Source organism: Lemur catta, chromosome 1 (assembly GCF_020740605.2).
Source record: "Lemur catta isolate mLemCat1 chromosome 1, mLemCat1.pri, whole genome shotgun sequence".
Taxonomy (NCBI): domain Eukaryota; kingdom Metazoa; phylum Chordata; class Mammalia; order Primates; family Lemuridae; genus Lemur; species Lemur catta.
Window position 1 is genome coordinate 119961568 of NC_059128.1, and position 20219 is coordinate 119981786.

General features: G+C 49.2%; 1 protein-coding gene across 12 annotated transcripts in view; it reads left to right on the forward strand.

The window, feature by feature from the left end:
• MYO9B (myosin IXB) overlaps positions 1-20219 on the forward strand; it is a 99178-nt gene that overhangs the window by 48772 nt on the left and 30187 nt on the right. For 11 of the 12 annotated variants that reach the window (XM_045552761.1, XM_045552770.1, XM_045552751.1 and 8 more), the window contains exons 3-12: positions 1429-1523; positions 7905-7967; positions 8773-8872; positions 9088-9188; positions 10088-10217; positions 11543-11632; positions 13290-13406; positions 13922-14056; positions 17680-17801; positions 19826-19967. In XM_045552761.1, coding sequence (XP_045408717.1) covers positions 1429-1523; positions 7905-7967; positions 8773-8872; positions 9088-9188; positions 10088-10217; positions 11543-11632; positions 13290-13406; positions 13922-14056; positions 17680-17801; positions 19826-19967 — 1095 coding nt within the window. The remainder of the gene's footprint in view (positions 1-1428; positions 1524-7904; positions 7968-8772; positions 8873-9087; positions 9189-10087; positions 10218-11542; positions 11633-13289; positions 13407-13921; positions 14057-17679; positions 17802-19825; positions 19968-20219) is intronic. The other variant, XM_045552758.1, reaches the window with a different exon arrangement.

Sequence of the window (20219 nt, forward strand, 5' to 3'; positions counted from 1 at the left end):
CATGCACTGTGCACACTTCCCTGTATGTAAGGACTTCTCCGTACAGGGTGGAAAAATGGCCTCGTGACAAAGGCATGAAGCTCCGACACCTGCTACAATGTGGATGAGCCTAGAAAACACAATGCTGAGCAAGAGAAGCCAGACACAAAAGGCCACGTGATGTGTGACTCCATTTGTGTGAAGTGTCCAGAACAGGCAAATCTACAGGCAGGAAGCAGATCGGTGGCTGCCAGGGGCTGGGGCAGGGGAGTGGGGAGTGACTGCCAAAGGGGACAGGGTCTCCTTTTAGGGGGATAAAAACATTCTGGAACTAGACAGAGGTGGTGGTTGCACAGCATTGTGAATGTGCTAAGTGCCACTGAACTGTCTGCTTTAACATGGTGAACTATATGTTGTGTTAGTTTTACCTAAATTAAAATAAATTGCTCTGTGAACCCACTTGTCTTTCTGTCAACTGTAGGGCTTCTCTGACATGACCCTTGCCTCCATCGGCTCCCTCGCACCTGCCTGGTGCCCAGGAGAGAGCCCAGCGTTCAGATCAGCCCAGGGGCTCCAGAGTCTTCCCAGAAGGGCCACCCAGCCGGTATTTCCATCTGTACAGACCAGACAGTCTCCGTTGCAGCACAGGTGGACAGGACTGGTGTGTGCAGATAAAACTTCATTTGTGGATGCAACCCGTGAATAGGATTTTTACGTGTCAGGAAATATTCTTTCTTAGGTTTTGTTGTTGTTTTTTAACAATTTCCAAATGTAAAAACCATACTTGGCTTGCAGGTAGTATAAAAACAGGCAGTAGACTGATTTGGGTCACGGGCTGTGGTTTGCTGTATGGGATGAACGATTATAACTGAAAAAGAATTTGGGCGATTGGCATTTTTAATGTCAAAGACTTACAACGTGAGCATTTCACACAACTCCAGGCACAGAGAGAGAGAGTAAAATCAGCTTGGCATGGCGGCTCACGCCTGTAATCCTAGCACTTTGGGAGGCTGAGGCGGCAGGATCACTTGAGGCCAGGAATTCGAGAGTAGCCTGGGCAACAGTGACACCCCATCTCTACAAAAACATTTAAAACAGTAGGCGTGGGGGCACACCCTGTAGTCCCAGCCACTCAGGAGGCTGAGGCAGGAGGATCACTCAAGCATAGGAGTTCGAGGCTACAGTGAGCTGTGATTGTGCCACTGCACTCCACCCAGAGCGACAGACAGGCAGAGACCCTGTCTCCAAAAAAAGTGAAATATTGACGTGTACCTCGGCTGCACATTTCTGTATTTTCCAGTTTTTATCTGGGCTTCTGAGTGACTGGAAAATACAGAGGTATGCAGCTGGGGTACTTTACTTTTTTTTTAAGAGCCTGGAGGCTCCAGGTTGAGGCCTGTGGAAATTCCATCCTGATGATCTGAAAACCTGTTTTTGTTTTCCTGGCAGGCTTTCGGAAACGCCAAGACAGCCCACAACAACAACTCCAGCCGATTTGGGAAATTCATCCAGGTCAACTACCTGGAGAGCGGCATCGTGAGAGGGTGAGTTGACATCCTACGGGTCCCGTGGGTGGGAGCTTCCCCTCACCCCTATGCTGTTACTTCCTGACACACACGTGGGGAGCGAGGTGCAGAAATCATGGCCATGCAGACATCTGAGCATCATGCAGGACAGTGAGTGTGACTGTAAGTCTTTGAGGTGAAGGTCTGAACCTGGGGTCGAGGTCAGAAATGTGGGTGGGAGGGAGGGTCGGTGGCACTGCTGGAATAAGTACAACCAGCTGCGGGCACTAGTGTGGTGGGTTTAGCAAGGATAAGCAAGGACAGCCCAGTCTATTTCCTGGTCTTGACAAGGTTTCTAATTTGGTAGGTCTGGGGGTGTCACAGGCAGAATGAGTGTGAACTCTGGCACTGGCAGAGCATGCACCTCTGTAACCAGAAGGAAATGTGACACTGGGTAGCAGAGTGAGGCGGGTGTCCACAGAAATACCGCAGGGTGGACGCATTCGTGGACGAGTGAGTAGGTGGATGAATAGATGGATTTCATTGGTGGATGGGTAGATTCATGGGTAGGTGGATGAATAAATGGGTAGATTTGTGGGTAGATGAATGGATTCATGGGTAGATGGATTCATTGCCAAATGGATAGATTCATTAGTAGGTAGAAGGACAAATGGGTAGATTTGTGGGTTTGGTGGACAGGTGGATGGATTGATTCGTAAGTAGATGGGTGTGTTGATCAGTGGATCCATTGATGGGTGGGTGGATGAGTGCGTAGATGGCATCCGGCGGGGTCTGGGGCCTGGCTACTCATGACAGTCCTCCCCCCACTGCAGACTCTAACTGGCTCATATAAGTGGGATCGTGCAGTATTTGTTCCTTTGTGTCTGGCTTAGTTCACTCAGCAGAATGTCCTCAAGCTTCATCTGTGTTGTAGCATGTGGCAGAATTCACTTCCTTTATAAGCCTGAGTAATATTCCGTCGTGTGGTTCTACCTCATTTTGTTTATCCACTCATCCACTGCCCGATGCCTGGGCTGTTTCCCGCTTTTGGGTGTCGTGAATAAGGCCGCTGTGAACATGGGTATACAAATAACTCTTCAAGATCCTGCTTTAATTCTTTGACCTCAAAGAATATACCCAGAAGTGAGCTTGCAGGACCACATGGCAATTCTAAGTGTGATTGTTCTGAGGAGTCGCCACACTGTGTTCCACAGCAGCCACATTGTTTTATGTTCCCAGCAATAGTGCACAAGTGTCTCCATCCCTTACTTAATTTTTATTTTTTTTCTCCCACAAGTCCACATTTTGCTTGATTGTATCTGCCACATTGCAAAGATTTTGACCTGCAGGAGGTACCCAGAGTATCTTGTTGGGCAGTATAGACACAGACACTGTTTCTACAGTTCTATCTATCTAGTTAGTTAGTTAGTTAGTTAGTTAGTTAGTTAGTTAGTTTTGAGACAGGGTCTCACTCTGTCGCCCAGGTTGGGGTACAGTATTGTGATCACAGCTCACTGTAGCCTGGAACTCCTGGGCCGAGCGATCCTCCTGCCTCAGCCTCCTGAGTAGCTGGCACTACAGGTGCCACCACCACGCCCAGCTAACTTTTAAATTTTTTGTAGAGACGGCATCTTGCTATGTTGCCCAGGCTGATGTCGAACTTCTGACCTCAACCAATCCTCCCACCTCAGCCTCCCAAAATGCTGGGATTACAGGCGTGAGCCACCATGCCAGGCCTCCAGGGGTTCCCTTGGGAAGAAGCTAAGAGGCTGTGCCTCAGTGGGCACTGCTCCCTCCTCCTGCACACGGTCTCAGTTTCCTAGGGTGCCGTAAGAGAATACGACAAACCGTACTGCTTGAACAACAGGAATTTATTCTCTCGTGGTCTTAGAGGCCAGAAGTCTGAAATCAAAGTGTCAGCAGGGAGGGTTTCTTCTCAGGGCTATAGGGGAGGGTCCTTCCTTCCCTCTTCCAGCTTCTGGGGGCTCCAGGTGCTCCTTGGCTTGTGGTTGCATCACTTCAGCCTCTGCCTCCATCTTCACGTGGCCTGTGGTCTCTGTGTGTCTTTCCCCTTCTCTTACAAGAATATTTGTTCCTGGATTTAAGGCTCACTTAGATCACTGAGGATGATTTCAAGATACTTAATTACGTCTGCAAAGACTCTTTTTCCAAGTAAGGCCACATTCACAGATTCTGGGATGTGGACACACCTTCTGGGGGCCACCGTTGGATCCAGGACACAGCAAGGACTGGCCTGGCCCTTGTCCAAGGGGTCCACCGTACCCCGCCACCCACAGGCTCCTGTCAAGTTCAGGAGCAGTGGCCCTTGGTAGCTAGATCTCCCACACCAGCTTTTGAAAGTTCTACCTGTGGCCTTGGATTCCATAAAGGAAGTCCCGTCTCCACCCACGACCATGGCCCGGGCAGTGAGACACACTTCCCGTCCTGAGAGCAGCCATGGCCACCTTGCAAGGAGCAAGCTCAGACCCAGTTCTGCTTTTGTCCGCTTTGGGGCAGGTGACACTTCCTAGTGCCGTTTCCCACTGAGGCCAAGGGTCAGGAGCAGTCCGAGCCTACCCCCAGTTCCCTAATTTGTGAGGCTTCAGCTTCCTATGTGTTCACAGACTTGGTGCCAGAGGAACCCTGGCTCCCTGCAAGACCCCCTTTATTAGAGGCCCAGGCCTTGAAAATAACTGAGAAGGAGTTGGACACAGTGGCTCATGCCTACAGTCCTAGCTACTTGGGAAGCTATGGTGGGAGGATGGCTTGAGGCCAGGAGTTCAAGACCAGCCTGGGCAACATAGCAAGACCCCATCTCTTAAAAAGAAAGAAAAAAGGAAAATGACTGGGAAAGGGAAGGAGCTGTCGTCAGTCAAATGACAGCTCAGTGCCAAATACCTGTGGCCAGCCTGCTTTCCTGCCATTGTGGGATTGTGTCCTACCCCTACCGCTACACATAGACACATCACAAGGAACTGGCCACACATTGAGATTCAGACTTGAGTTTGATTCTAGAACCAGATGCAGCCTGCCTCCCCAGGAAATCAGACTGAGGAAAGGTGCTGAAATTGAATGGTTACTAGCTGGGAGAAGGAATAGAAGAAAATGTTTTCTCTCCCACTTTGAAAGAAAAGAGGACCCAGGCTGGGCCACTGGAAACCCACCTGTGCATGTTTTATGTCCCCGTGCGAGGCTGCAGACAAATGACTGCCATCCTGGAGAGAGAGGCCGGCCATGTCTAGCAAGCCCTGGACTGAGGAACCCATGCTGTCCCCAGGCCCTGCCACCCCTCAGGCACCAGCTGAGTCTCATGTATAACGGGGAAGGGCTCAGGGAAAGGTGGGTCTGCAGGCCCCGCCCAGCTCACACACCTGGCAATGGGGGAACCCTCAGGAGCATGGCCCCTCTGGGGTCATGGAAGGAGCCCACTAGGCCACCCCTCCTATAGGGTCTTGGACCGCACACCTTAGCTCCATGTCCACTGTGGCCATTGGGAGCCACTGTGGCCACCCCAGTGGGTAGGGAGATTCACTGAGAAATGCTTTGAATGACATCTAGAACCTAGTCCTAGTGGGTCCTTACAAAACATTCGCCGTCACTACTGTTAGTGCTGAGAGGGAGTGTGGCTGCAGAGATGCCCGGGCCCCTGCTCCAGCTCCCTCAGACTCAAGGTCCCACGTGACACCACATGCCTGGAAGGGGGCTGTGAGAACTTAATTTGGAGGAAACACATTAACTGCTTGGCACAGAGAAAACAGTCGGTAAATGACAGAACACCAGACTATATGAATACAACCAAGTTTACCATGTGTCAGGGACTCCTGCTCTTCAAAAGAGCTATGATGGAAATGAAAAAGCAAGGCCCAGACCCCAAGGAGGGACCTGCATGTCATTGACCCAGCAAAGAACTTGTGTCTAGAATACATAAAGAACGTTTACAACTCAATAGTATGACGAAAAACCCAATAACAAAATAGGCAAAAGACAGGAGTTCAACGCTATAGTGAAGTATGATCACGCTGCTGCGTGCACTCAAGCTTGGGGAACAGAGCAAGACCCTGTCTCAAAAATAAAATAAAATAAAATAAAATAGAAAACAGGCAAAAGACTTCAACAGATACCTCATCAAAGAGATATTAGTGATAAGCACATGAGAAGGTGCTCCACGTCATTAGTCATCAGGGAAATGCAAAGCAAAACGACAGTGCACTGTCACTTCACCCCCGCTGGGATGGCTAGAACCAAAAAGACAGATAATGAGTTCTGGCAAGGATGTGGAGAAATTGGAGCCCTCATACACCACTGATGTAAACTAGTGCAGCTGCCTTGGAAAAGTGTTGGGCAGTTTCTTAAAAAGTTGAACATAGAATGACCATATGACCCAGCAATTCCACTCCTAGGCATTAGCCCAGAAGAAATGGCAACTACAGCTACACAAAGCTTGTATGCAGATTTCCACAGCAGGATTATTCAAGATAGCTAAGGCCTGGAAACAGCCCAAAGGTCCACCAGCAGCTGTATGGGTGAACAAAAGGTGGTCCATCCACATGGTGGAATATTATTCAGCCACTAAAAAGGATTGAAGTGCTGATTCATGCTTCTGTCAACTGAAAAATCATAAGATCTGTAAATTTGGAAAGGAGACTGTGTTTCTTATAAAGGATTAGAGCCTGCACTGTGGCCGTCCTGACAGACCAGGAAGCGTAACCTCCAACAGAGGCACTTCGAGGGAGGGGAAGACAGAGCTAGGATTTATGCTGAGTGGGTTGGCTATATATGGATATTCACCAGGTTCTAGAAGGAGCTATAAATATTTATGAAGGGGGTTCTAACATGCGCATCGAACAAATATGCATGTTCCATGTGACCATGTTCACTTTGGGGTGGAGACTCAGCGTTCAAATATGTGACAGTTAAGCCCTATACATCAAAAGGTAGAGGAGGAATGTGAAGGCACTCAGTGCCCACCTCTGTAAACCAGCCAGCCGGAACCAGTCGGTGGTCTCCTATCAGGAAACAGTTACTAAAATCAGTCTCCTGTCCGGTCCTAGCTGGAGTTATGGCTTGTGGAACAAAGGAGTGGGAGTCAGTTAATTGGCATCTGTTGGTGACTGAGCTGCAATGGTTTTAATATCGCTTATCTTGAGGCCACTGCTTGTTTAGCTGCTAGACAAAAAGAAAAACCTTGTGACAATTAGAACATAGTTAATTCTTTAAATGTAGGGGTGCATGACTTAGCCCTTGTCTGGCATGGCCTTAAGTCCTGTTTTTAATTTGGTATCTAATTGCCACAAAGAGTTCATCTTACCAGTCTTATGATCTCCATCTTAACATTAATACTGGCCACTTTTGTCTAAACCGGAAAAGGGAGAGGGTATAATGAGGCCAGTCTGACCTCCCATCTCATCATGGCTGGGAACAGAGTAGTTAAGGTTTCTCTGGGGTCCCCTTGGCCAAGAAGGGGTCCGTTCAGTCAGTTGGATACCTTAGAATTTTTTTTTTTTTGAGACAAGGTCTCACTCTGTCGCCCCAGCCAGAGTGCAGTGGCATCATCATAGCTCACTGTAGCCTCGAACTCCTGGGCTCACGCGATCCTCCTGCCTCAGCCTCCCCAGTAGCTGGGACTACAGGCGTACCACCATACTGGCTGATGTCAGTTTCTTGGTTGTGACAAATGTGCCCTGATAATGTATGCTGTTCATATTCAGGGGAAAATATTTTTTTAATTGGAGAACATTTAATGTCTGAGGAGATGGTAGGATCCAGGGCAACCTTCCTGTATTGTCTGTGATCAAGTGGGTACAATCATTCCTGTCCCCGCCACCTAAGGGTGGGTCTCACATGATGCCATGTCGGGCTTCTGTGTCTATCCATCAGCCAGAATGTGGTCTGGGGAGAAACAGTGGCCAGCCCAGGTTCCTTATTTTTATAGAGTGTAGTCAAAAGGCGAGATGACGTTTAGGATGATTACATTTATACAGCATGTATTTACATTGTTCGAAAGGAAATTAATTTGTAGCTGACTGTACCATGTACTAAATACTGTACACACACAGTTCTATGCACTGGGCACAGTGGCTCACGCCTGCAATCCCAGCACTTTGGGAGGCTGAGGCAGGAGGATCACTCAACTCCAGCCTGGCAACATAGCAAGACCCCGTGTCTACAAAAAATAATTAGCCAGTCGTGGTGGTGCATGCCTGTAGTCCCAGCTACTCAGGAGGCTGAGGCAGGAGGATCGTTTGAGCCCAGGAGTTTGAGGTTGCTGTGAGGTTATCATGATGCCTGTACTCTAGCCCAGGATGATAGAGCAGAGACCCTGTTTCAAAAAAATAAAAAACAGTTCTTCAATTGTTAAAACAATTTTAACAATACTAAAATGAAACATTTTATTCCTTCTTTTTTTTCTTTTAATGACAGAGCTGTTGTCGAAAAATACCTGCTTGAAAAGTCTCGCCTGGTCTCTCAGGAGAAGGATGAGAGGTAGGAGGATGTTTGAATGCCACACCGTGTCTGCGTTTGTTCCTACAATGGGGAGAAGCAAATGTCTGAGGAACTTTAGGAGAAGACGTGGAGGCTGTCACAGGAGGAGGCCTGTCACCTCAAGCTTTGTGCCCATACCTCCTCCTAAGCCACTTGTTTGTGCCTCCTCCTAAAAGCTTCTAAGGAGGCTGAGTGAGGTGGCTCATGCCTGTAATCGTAGCACTCTGGGAGGCCGAGGCGGGAGGATCGCTTGAGGCCAAGAGTTCAAGACCAGCCTGAGCAAGAGTGAGACCCTGTCTCTAATAAAAATAGAAAAAATTAGCCGGTCTTAGTAGCGTACCTGTGGTCCCAGCTACTTGCAAGACTGAGGCAAGAGGATCACATGAGCCCAGGAGTTTGAGGTTGCTGTGAGCTAGGCTGACACCACTGTTCTCTACCCTGGGCAACAGAGTAAGACTCTGTCTTAAAAAACAACAACAAAACAAACCAAAAAACCTGAGGTTTTTACCCTCAGTATGTGCTCAGATGTCTGCCCAAAATGTGATTAGATTAGAAGAAAAATTCCTGATTGGCAAATGAGACATAAACTCACTCACCCTCAGTCCCTCAGAAATCTATTTACTTGAGAAATTTGTTTGATTTTTTAAGGACATAATAAGAATTGACTTATTGTTTTAAATGTGTACGTATTTGAGGTGCTTTTTCCTCCCTGGTGTGGTCTCCAAAGCAAATTAGTAGTGGTTTGAAAAGTAGCTATTGTGTGGCCTCCAAAAACAACTTTTTTCCTCCTAATTTTGACCTGCAGGAACTACCACGTGTTTTATTATTTGTTGCTTGGTGTCAGCGAGGAAGAGCGCCAAGAATTTCAGCTCAAGCAGCCTGAAGATTATTTCTACCTCAACCAGGTAAACAGCCCTGAGCCCCAGTCACAAACACCACCTCTGTTCCCAGCCACGGCCGGAAAGTCAGAGGCTGCCTGCCTCGGCCTCAAGGCTCCAAGGTGGTGGCATAAAGGATCCCATTCATTCCCAGAGTCTGGGCCTGGCCTCATCACCTCCAGCCAAAATCACCACCTGGCCTGCCCAGAAACACCCATGGTGCCATCGCCTTTGTTTTTCAGCATAACTTGAAGATTGAAGATGGGGAAGACCTGAAGCACGACTTTGAGAGACTCAAGCAGGCCATGGAGATGGTGGGCTTCCTCCCTGCCACCAAGAAACAGTAAGTGGGTGGGCCAGGAGCCACCGTTCTGCCATGGCCTATAGGGAGTGCCCTTGGCTCCTACTGGTCACTCTGAGATCTGACCCACAACCCAATAGAAAACCGGCAAGTCCCAAACAGAGCCACCCTAAGGATAGCCCAGTAACAGTGAGCACATGACCTGGTGCAGGGGTGGCGCCTGTAGTCCCAGCTACTCAGGAGGCTGAGGCAGGAGGATCATCTTAAGGAGGCCGGGTGGTGAAGGCTCCAGGGAGCTGTGATCATGCCTGTGAACAGCCACTGCACTCCAGCATGGACAACATAGACAGTCACTGGCCAGACACAAGTACACAAAATTTCAAGTTCACAGACTCGACTGGCGCAGTGGCTCACACCTGTAATCCCAGCACTTTGGGAGGCCGAGGTGGGAGATCACTTGAGGCCAGGAGTTTGAGACCAGCCTGGGCAAAACAATAATAATAAATAAATATTAAGAAAAAAAAGTTCAAGGTTGGCATTAGATGTCAGAACAATGGTTCCTTAGGGATTAGGAGTTCCAAGACCTGAAATGTTTTATTCCTTGGTCTGGAGGCTGGTTAGGGGGATCTGTACACTTGTGACATCATCAAACTATCCACTTGGGAACTGTGTGCTTTTTTTGGTATGTATATTATGCTTCCTTAAAAATATTTTTCTTAAAAAAAGCTGTCCTATCAAAAAAAAAAAAAACAGTCAAAATACCTATCTGTAAAGTCACATTGCACAGAAAGAGTTCTTGGCAGAGGCATTAGGCATTTTTCAAACTTCATGCCTTCAGACCAGAATTTGCTGATTTTATGATTTCTGCCCAGTTCCCTGGAAGTTTCTCTTATCTTATGAACATAGAAAGTGCCCAAACATAGGTTTCATTTCTTTCCCAGGATTTTTTCCGTCCTCTCAGCCATCCTGTACCTGGGCAACATCACTTACAAGAAGAGAGCCACAGGCCGAGAGGAAGGCCTAGAGGTCGGGCCCCCCGAGGTGCTGGACACACTGTCCCAGCTTCTGAAGGTACCGCTGCTGCCTCTGTCCCTTCTTGGGTCCAGCTCAGGGCTGCTGGCCACCTCTCCATACAGGGAATGGGTGCCCAAAACCAATGTAGGTTTTGTAAACCAGGGCCTGGCTTCTTCCCTGTCATCTCTGCCACTTGTCTCCCTCATTTCTGATGAATTTCCTATACAGGGACACTTCCCACCTCAACCCTTCAAGCCAAAGGCTCTTTAAAACTATAGTTTGGCCAGGCGCAGTGGCTCACACCTATAATCCTAGCACTCCAGGAGGCCGAGGCGGGAGGAGTGCTTGAGGACAGGAATTGAGACCAGCCTGAGCCAAGAGCAAGACCCCATCTCTAAAAAAAAAAAAAACATAGAAAAATTAGCCAGGTGTGTGGTGTTGTGCCCTGTAGTCCCAACTACTCGGGAGGCTGAGGCAGGAAGATCACTAAGTTAGAGGTTGCTGTGAGCTACAGTGACTCCACTGCATTCTAGCCAGGGTGACAGAGTAAGACTCTACCTCCAGAAAAGCCCAAAAAAACTATAGTTTGGTCAACAAGGTCATTTTTTCATTGAAACTGCCATCCACTGGCCCTCAACCAGGAGCAGTTCTGCCCCAGGGGCACTGTAATGTCTGGAGATCTTTCTGGTCATCAGACTTGGGGGTGCTCCTGGCACCTAGCAGGTGGCCAGGGATGCCTCGATGCACACAACTGCCCACGGCAGGGAATGATCCAGCCCCAAGGGCAGAAGCCATGGAGAGGCCAGGAAGCCCTACCTCCATCTTTCTGTTTACTAAGCACATGTTCTGACTGTGGCTTTTCTTCAAGAAGGCCTGCAAGGGCCCCCCAACTTCTGTTGAGCTCTTGGGGATATGTGAGCACCTGCTGAGAGATTAGGAAAGCTTCCATAACCCCCACTGGTGCTCCCAATGGGCAGAGACCACTGGCTCAGGGAGAGGTCTCAGCAGTTGGGGGACATGGGGTCTCTGGGTGAGGTCTGTAACCCCAAGCCCAGCCCGTGCACACAGGATGGCTATGAGTGCAGGTTGTTCAGTGCCACCTGGGCCCATAGCCCGTACTCACACCTGGGTCTGTGGATGGTCTCATCCGGGCCGTCCAGCGAGATTGTGCTGTGTGAGAATTCTGAGACCTTCCAAGCGTAGAGCAGCACGTCTTGGGGCAGTGGCTTTGGGGCCCACTTCCCAGCCTGGCTGCTGCAGGGAGGTGGGGGGTCCGTCTCCTATCCACATCGGATTCCGGGGCTCGACCCAGCAACATGAGGCCACCCTCAACAAGCTCTCCATTTCTCCTTTCTTTCTCTCCCTCCTCAACCTTGAAACAGGTGAAGCGAGAAATCTTGGTGGAAGTTCTGACCAAAAGAAAAACAGTGACTGTCAACGACAAGCTCATCCTTCCCTACAGCCTCAGCGAGGTGAGTGCTGCCCAGCACTCGCGGGGTGCCAGTCCCCCAGAATAGAAGCAGGAGGGTCCTTCAGAAAGAGCTCTTTCTTTCCCTGAAGTGCTAGAATAGAACCTCAGCAGCGCCTCTGATCCTCACTTAGCTCAGGTGTGGCACAGCAAGGTGCCTCGCACCAGCGAAGATTGGCCAGATGTGGCCATGCCCCTTCGTTTATATACTGTCTGTGGCTGCTTTCATGCTACAGCAGCAGAGCTTAGCAGTTGAGACAAAGACCATCAGGCCCACAAAGCCAAAAACAATGCCTCCCTGGCCCTTCCCAGAAGACGTTTGCACTCCTGGGCTCTTTATAGCAGCCTTTATAGCCATTGCAGGGCTTGTGGCCTCAGGTCTGCCCCTAAATCTTGATAAGACACTTCCCTCTGGCCTTTGCATCAGCCCAGATGTTATCTCCAAGGTATGTTTCTCTTGCTTATTTATATATCAAGAGCAGTGTCACTTGCAGCTTGGATAGCACCAGGAAAGTACCTGGGCGGGGCCGGGTGTGGGTATTTTTAGCTGGTGGTGGCCTCACCCAACAAAAAGCTGCTCAGTCATTTCAGACAGGCACTGGGGACATTCTGAGCCTGCCCGGGGGCCAAGGCACCATGTGATTTTTTTTTTTTTTTTTTTGAGACAGAGTCTCACTTTGTTGCCCGGGCTAGAGTGAGTGCCGTGGCGTCAGCCTAGCTCACAGCAACCTCAAACTCCTGGGCTTAAGTGATCCTACTGCCTCAGCCTCCCGAGTAGCTGGGACTACAGGCATGAGCCACCATGCCCGGCTAATTTTTTCTATACGTATTTTTAGTTGTCCAGATAATTTATTTCTATTTTTAGTAGAGATGGGGTCTCGCTCAGGCTGGTCTAGAACTCCTGACCTCGAGCGATCCACCCGCCTCGGCCTCCCAGAGGGCTAGGATTACACGTGTGAGCCACCGCGCCCGGCCGGCACCATGTGATTTTACCAGGAAGTCGCTGCAAGATACCCAAGACCCCAGGAACATAAGTGTCCCCCAGAGGCAACATGTAGGGAGCCAAAGATGCCAGGCAGGGGCTGCATTCTGTTTGGCCTCGTCCCTGTGACATCTGGGCAAGGCAAAACCAGAGGGACATGTTCTAGATCTTTTTTACAGCTGAATACAACTGAAAACATACAAAGAGTAAATTTATTATAGTGGATTAGACCTTTAAAAAAAACCATTTGAGGCTGGGAGTGGTGGTTCATGCCTATAATCCCAGCATTTTGGGAGGCTGAGGTGGGAGAATCACTTGAGGCCAGGAGTTGGAGACCAGCCTGGGTGACATAGTGAGACCCCATCTCTACTAAAAATAGAAAAATTGGCCAGGCATGACAGTGCACACTTGTAGTTCCAGCTACTGGGGAGCCTGAGGCAGGAGGATCTTTGAGCCCAGGAGCGTAAGGCGGCTGTGAGCTGTGATGACACCACTGCACTCTAGCTGGGGCAACAGTGTGAGACCCTGTCTGAAAAAAAAAAGAGAGAAAAGAAAAGGGATGTGTTGGATGACTCGGGTGTTGAAAGTGGCAGCCTTGACTTACCCTTTACACAAACCGAGGAGTGGCCCAGCACAGGGGCTACCCCGCCCGAGGTGAGCCACCCCATCGTGTCCACAGGCCATAACCGCCCGAGACTCCATGGCCAAGTCACTGTACAGCGCCCTGTTTGACTGGATCGTGCTGCGGATCAACCACGCCCTCCTCAACAAGAAGGACATGGAAGAGGCAGTCTCAGTGAGTGCTCCTGTCCACTCCACCAAGCTGGGCCAGGGGAGGCCATGTCTTTAGCACCAGACGTCCTTGGTGGCCAACCTGTGACATCTGGGGCTGAAGTGTCTGCAGTTGAGAGGCTGGTTCCTCCCATGGGCAGGCCCAGGGAACAGGATAGGCTACGAAATTCAAGGGGCCCAGTGCACAATGAAAACATAGGATCCCTTATTCAAAAAGTATGGATTTCAGCCCGGTGCAGAGCCACCTGTGGTCCCAGCTACTTGGGAGGCTGAGACAGCAGAATCTCTTGAGCCCAGGAGTTTGAGACCAGGCTAGGCAACATAGTGAGACCCCCATCTCTAAAAAATTTAAAATTAAAAAACAATTACAGATTCCAAGCTGGAGACAGCAAAGCTATTCAGCCAAGCACAGGGCCCTCAGGACCTAACAGTTCGCTGCCCAGGAAGCCGGCACCTCTCACAAAGGTCAGCTCCCTTGGGGGACACACTGGTAGTGACCATGTTCTCTGTCTCCTCTAGTGCCTGTCCATCGGGGTCCTCGACATCTTTGGGTTTGAAGACTTCGAGAGGAACAGTTTTGAGCAGTTCTGCATCAACTATGCCAATGAGCAACTACAGTATTACTTCAATCAGCACATCTTCAAACTGGAGCAGGTTAGGAAGTGCCTTTTTTACAATTTTTTTATTTGGTAAAATACACATCACATAAAATTTACCTTCTTGCCAGGCACAGTGCCTCACACCTGTAATCCTAACACTTTGGGAGGCCAAGGCGGGAGGATCCCTTGAGCCCAGGAGTTCGAGACCAGCCTGGGCAACATAGTGAGACCCCATTTCTACAAAAAAAATAAATGAATTAGCCGGGCATGGTGGTGCGTGCTTGCTGTCCCAGCTATTCAGGAAGCTGACGCAGGAGGGTGGCTTGAACCCAGGAGTGTGAGGCTGCAGTGAGCTCTGATGATACCACTGCACTCCAGCCTGGGCAAGTGCACTGGCATCATCTGGCGACTCTGTCCTCCAAAAAAAATAAATTTATCTTCTTAACCATTTGTAAGTGTGCAGTTCAACAGTATTAAGTACATTCATACTTTGCAGTCATCACCACCATCCACATCCAGAACTTTTTTTCATCTCCCCAAACTGAAACTCTGTCCCCATGAAACACCAACTCCCCATCCTCCCTCCCCCAGTCCCTGGCACCCACCATTCTACTTTCTGTCTCTATGAATGTGAGGACTCGGGGACCTCGTATAAGTGGAGTCACACAGTATTGGTCTTTTTGTGTCTGGCATATTTCACTGAGCAGAATATCTTCACCGTTCATTCAGGTTGTAGCTTGTATCAGAATTCCCTTCCTGGCCGGGCGCGGTGGCTCATGCCTGTAATCCTAGCACTCTGGGAGGCCAAGGCGGGTGGATTGTTTGAGCTCAGGAGTTCAAGACCAGCCTGAGCAAGAGCAAGCCCCCTGTCTCTACTAAAAATAGAAAGAAATTAGCTGGACAACTAAAAATATATATAGAAAAAATTAGCCGGGCATGGTGGCGCATGCCTGTAGTCCCAGGTACTCGGGAGGCTGAAGCAGAAGGATTGCTTGAGCCCAGGAGTTTGAGGCTGCTGTGAGCTAGGCTGACGCCACAGCACTCACTCTAGCCCAGGCAACAAAGTGAGACTCTGTCTCAAAAAAAAAAAAAGAAAGAATTCCCTTCCTTTTTAAGACTGAATAATATTCTATTGTACAGGGATACCACATTTTGTTTATTCATCTGTTGATAGACGCTTGGGTTGCTTCTGCCCTTTGGCTATTGTGAATAATGCTGTGAACATGAGTGTACAAATATCTCTTTGAAACTCTGTTTTCAATTCTTTTGGGTATATACCCAGAAGTGGACTTGCTGGATTATATAGTGATCACACATTTTTTTTTTTTTTTTTTTTTTTTGAGGAATCACCATACTGGTTTCCAACAGCAGCTGCCCCATTTTACAAGGAAATACCATTTTGTTGCCCACCTAGCCTCAGGGGCAATGGAATGAGCTAGAACCGGAATCTCCCTTGAGGCCCAGATCCTTGGCAAACTTGCCCCAGAATTTTTGTCTGTCAAAAAGAAAGTCCAAGAAAATCCCACCCAACACAGGTTGAGGCAAATATTGGGGAAGTTTTGAGCCACAGGTCATTTTTGGATCTTTCTCACCCACATGTGAAAAGTTCTTTTGATGGGAGAAAAAAAGAGTTGCCTTTTAAGGGTTAGCTTTGGCCAGTGGTATTGATCATCTACTTTACATGTTTTTTTGCTGCTAAATAGTCATCCTTACTCATGTATTATCCTTCACACTGATGATCCTGATGGGAAAAGAGAAACGGGTGGGTTGGTGTAGAGGTTTAGCTGATTTTCCCGTCAAGCCCCCTGGCTGCGGGCACTTGGAACGTGGCTGGTCAGAGTTAAGTCCCGCGGGAAGAGTGAGATGCACTCCAGATTGCGCAGACTTACTGTAGGGACATAAACAATGTAAAAATGTCTCATATCCTCTTTTTTTTTTTTTTTTTAGGACAGGGTCTCTTTCTGTCGCCCCAGCTAAAGTGCAGTGATGTCATCATAGCTCACTGCAGCCTCAAACTTGTGGGCTCAAGCCATCCTCCTGCCTCAGCCTCCTGAGTAGCTGGGACTACAGGCATGTGCCACCATGCCTGGCTAATTTTTTTTAGTTTTTGTATAGATGGGATCTCACTCTTGCTCAGGCTGGTCTTGAACTCTTGGCCTCAAGTGATCCTCCCACCTCATCCTCCCAAAGTGCTGGAATTACATACGTGAGCCACTGTGCCCAGCCTCAGTATTTTTTTATATTGATTACATGTTGACATGATCATATTTAGGATATGTGAGGATAAGTGTACTATTATTAAAATTAATTTGCCTGTTTTTACATTTTATTTTCTTCTTTTTCTTTTTTATTTTTTTAGAGACAGAGTCTCACTATGTCACCCAGGCTGAACTCAGCCTCGCAAGTTGCTGGGATTATGGTGCATGTAGCACCGTGCCCAGCTTTTCTTTTTAAATGTGACTATTAGACATTTTGAAGTTATACAAGTCACTAGCATTATGTCCATTAATGGACTATAATTACATTATAGTTGACAGCATAGCTCTAAAGCAAGGGCCAGCAAACAACAGCCAGTGGGTCAAACAAATCTGGCCCCACAACCATTTTTATAAATAAAGCTTTATTGGCACAAAACCATTTGTTTACATATTGTCTGTGGCTGCTTTCACGCAAGCAGTAGTCCCAACAGATACTATTATCTGTCTTGTAAAGTGCTGTCTGACCCTTTACAGAGAAAGTCTTTAAACTCCTAGGTGATTTTAAGTGTGATTTTAAGCACCGTGCTGTGATCCACATTTAAGAACTTGCATTCTTGTTTCCTATTGGTTATAATTAATTTATCTAATAACTTTATATAGTTATTAATGTATTCCTATTAATATTCATTTTGTTATTCATACATTTATACATAAACGTGTCTGTACATAAATCTGCTTGTGCAGCTTTGGTATTCCTCATCTGAAATGCTCAAGACCAGAAGTGTCTCAGATTTCAGGTTTTCTTCAGATTTTGGAATATTTGCATTATGCTTACCAATTGACCATACCTAATCCAAAATCCAAAATGCTCCAATGAGCATTGCCTTCAAATGAGGCAACGTAGGCACTCAAATTTGGGGTTTTTTTCTTTTATTGGAGATGGGGGTCTTGCTAAGTTGCCCAGGCTGACTTCTAACTCCTAGACTCAAGCAATCTTCCCACCTCAGCCTCCTGAGTCACTGGGACCACAGATGCATGCCACCACCACCCACCTTAAAAAGTTTCAGATTTTGAGTCCGGGCACTGTGGCTCGCACCTGTAATCCTAGCACTTTGGGAGGACGAGGTGGGCAGATCACTTGAGGTCAGGAGTTCAAAACGAGCCTTAGCAAGAGGGAGACCCATCTCTACTAAAATTAGAAAAAAATTAGCTGGACGTGGTGGCACAGGCCTGTGGTCCCAGCTACTCGGGAGGCTGAGGCAGGAGGATTGCCTGAGCCTAGGAGTTTGAGGTTGCAGTGAGCTGCGATGATGCCGCTGCTCTCTAGCCTAGGTGACAGAGTGAGACCCTGTCTCAAAAACAAAAAAAGTTTCAGATTTTGGATTTTCAAGGTTAGGGATGCTCAGCCTATATGCAGTTATATTATATAAATGTCGCCATATCTGGGAAATACTGAACTTCCACTCCCCCAACCCTGCAGGAGGAGTATCAGGATGAGGGGATCACGTGGCACAACATCGACTACGCAGACAACGTGGGCTGCATCCATCTCATCAGCAAGAAGCCCACGGGCCTCTTCTACCTACTGGACGAGGAGAGCAAGTGCGTGTCACTGGCCCAGCAGGCCTACAAACATGGGATCTGGGTCAGGTTCCCCAGTCCCCCAGGGCCTTACCCCAAGTCCGTACCATCCTGAGAACTCCTCAGTCTCTCCAGCTCATCTGGCCACAACAGCTGCAGAACGCACATACAGCTCACCACAGAAATGCTAACACACATGATTAATCCATGCACCCTGAAAACACACCCACCCCAGGAGTTGCCAGCAAGAGAGTTGCAGCCCTGGGTCTAGAAACTAGGGATTGGCACATTCTTGCAGAGGTCAGCACAGCATGTGGATCTGGGTCCCAGATGCCGCCAGGCTCTGGAGTCACCACTGGACCTTGCATGTCTCAGCCCCTTGGCCCCAGGGCACAGGGAAGGCTAATAGGAGGATCCCTAAGGGGATGACAATCAGTTGCCACTTGCAGAATCAGTCTCCTAGGGTTGCCGTACTGGATCACCACAGACCAGGGGGCTGAAGCAGCAGGAATTGAGTCTCTTACAGTTCTGGCAGCCTGGAGTCCAAAGTGACGGTGTCAGCAGGGCGCCGTCTCTCCAGACCTCGTAGGAGATGGTCCTTCCTGGCCTCTTCCAGCGTCTGGGGGCTCGTCTGCATGTGGCCATCTTCCCTCGGTGTGCCTCTGTCTCTCAGTCCTGTCTCCTCTTCTTGGAAAGACACCAGCCACATTGGATTAGGACCCACTCTAATGACCTCATCTGAACTAATTACATCTGCAAGGACGCTGTTTCCAAATAAGGTCACATTCACATGTGCTGGGGGAGAGGGGTTAAGATACAGACATACCTTTTTATGAGCAGCTTCTTAGGCCTGTCTTTTGCCAGTGACATCCCCGAAAGGCTGGCCAGAGTCTCGAGTGAATCAGGCACACCTCCTGCCTCAAATCAAGTCCCTGTCCAGGACAGGGTGACAGACACATCCCGTGAGGCCAGGATTCAGGTGGAGAATGTTCCAGTGAGAGAAGGGGCAGGGCACGAGGAGGAGAGCTATGTCACCGCCACCGGGAAACTCCCAGGGCCACTCAGGGGAGGCCTGTGAGGCCTGGTCCAACAGGCTCAGGTCTGTGTATTTAGAAATCTTGCTATTTTTTGTCACCATGGAATTTTTTTTCTTTTTGCACATTGATTTGTATTTTCTAAAATAGTATGCTAAAATGTTACTTATCTCAACAACTGGCCTTTGTTGGCCCCCAAGGCACATGCCTCATTCCATAGCTATAGCCTCCTCCCTGCTGCTAAGCCGTGGATCCCATGTCGGGATGCGAGCCCTCATTCCACTGCCTGTGTTTGCAGTGAGGCTGGGTGTAGGCGGTGTGTACCAAAACCACGGGTGACATTTCCCTCCCGGGAGGCAGAAATAGCCAGGAACAAGGGGCCCCTTATTCTGCCCCTGCACCCCCTTCCTCCCCAGGGCACAACAGAGGCCTGGTTCATCCCTGTCTCCCAGCCTCTCCTTCACCAAGGGTGCAGAGACAGGACCCCTCTCCAAGGCACAGCATTCAGGTGCAAATGGCCAACACCAGCAGTCACCGCAGCCTGGGATTATTCTCAGGAGCCGCCCATGGTGGGACCAGATCCAGGCCTCCCCAGAAACAAATGTTTGCAGATGCCACTAAGCCCAGTCAGTGGCTTCTGTAGCACCCCCAGAAAACAGCTGTCTGTGGGGGAAGAGAGTGAGCCTCCCAGACCCGGACGTTGGACTGCTCTGAATCGATTCCGCAGCCCCAAGAGCATCACTTCCCCCTCAGCCTGCTCAGCCCAGACTGCAGATGCGGCTGCTGGTGCAGGTTCCTGGCCCTCAGGTGGCGTGTGCAGCACTCTGCGTGAGGCGGGCTGGCTCCTTCCTTTCCTTCTTTTCCTCTTTTGCTCAGCCATCCCTCCGCCCACAGAGCCCTGTGCACCTGCCTGCCTCACACGAATATACATCGAGGGTCTGTGGCACGAAACACGTAGCCTGTAAATCAGCTGCTGTTCCTGCCACTGAAGGTGTCTCATTCTCTTCCCAGCTTCCCCCATGCCACGAGCCAGACCCTGCTGGCCAAGTTCAAGCAGCAACACGAGGACAACAAGTACTTCCTCGGCACCCCAGTCATGGAGCCAGCCTTCATCATCCAGCACTTTGCAGGGAAAGTGAAATACCAGATCAAGGTAGGTGTCTTGCCTGGCGCCATCCGCAGACGTGTGAGCAAAGCCACCATTGGCCCAGAAGCCAGGAAAGGGACCAGTGGGAGGTTCCTCGCCGCTTTCATGCCTGGCACTGGATGAGGTTCCTGGGCATTCAGACCCAACCCTGAATCCCCGTCTCTAATGCCTAAGGCCCCTCAGGCCTGGAGTTTGTTGTTGGGATGGCCCCTGTCCCGCCACCAGCCCTTCCCGCACTGGCTCCTGGATCTCCAGTGG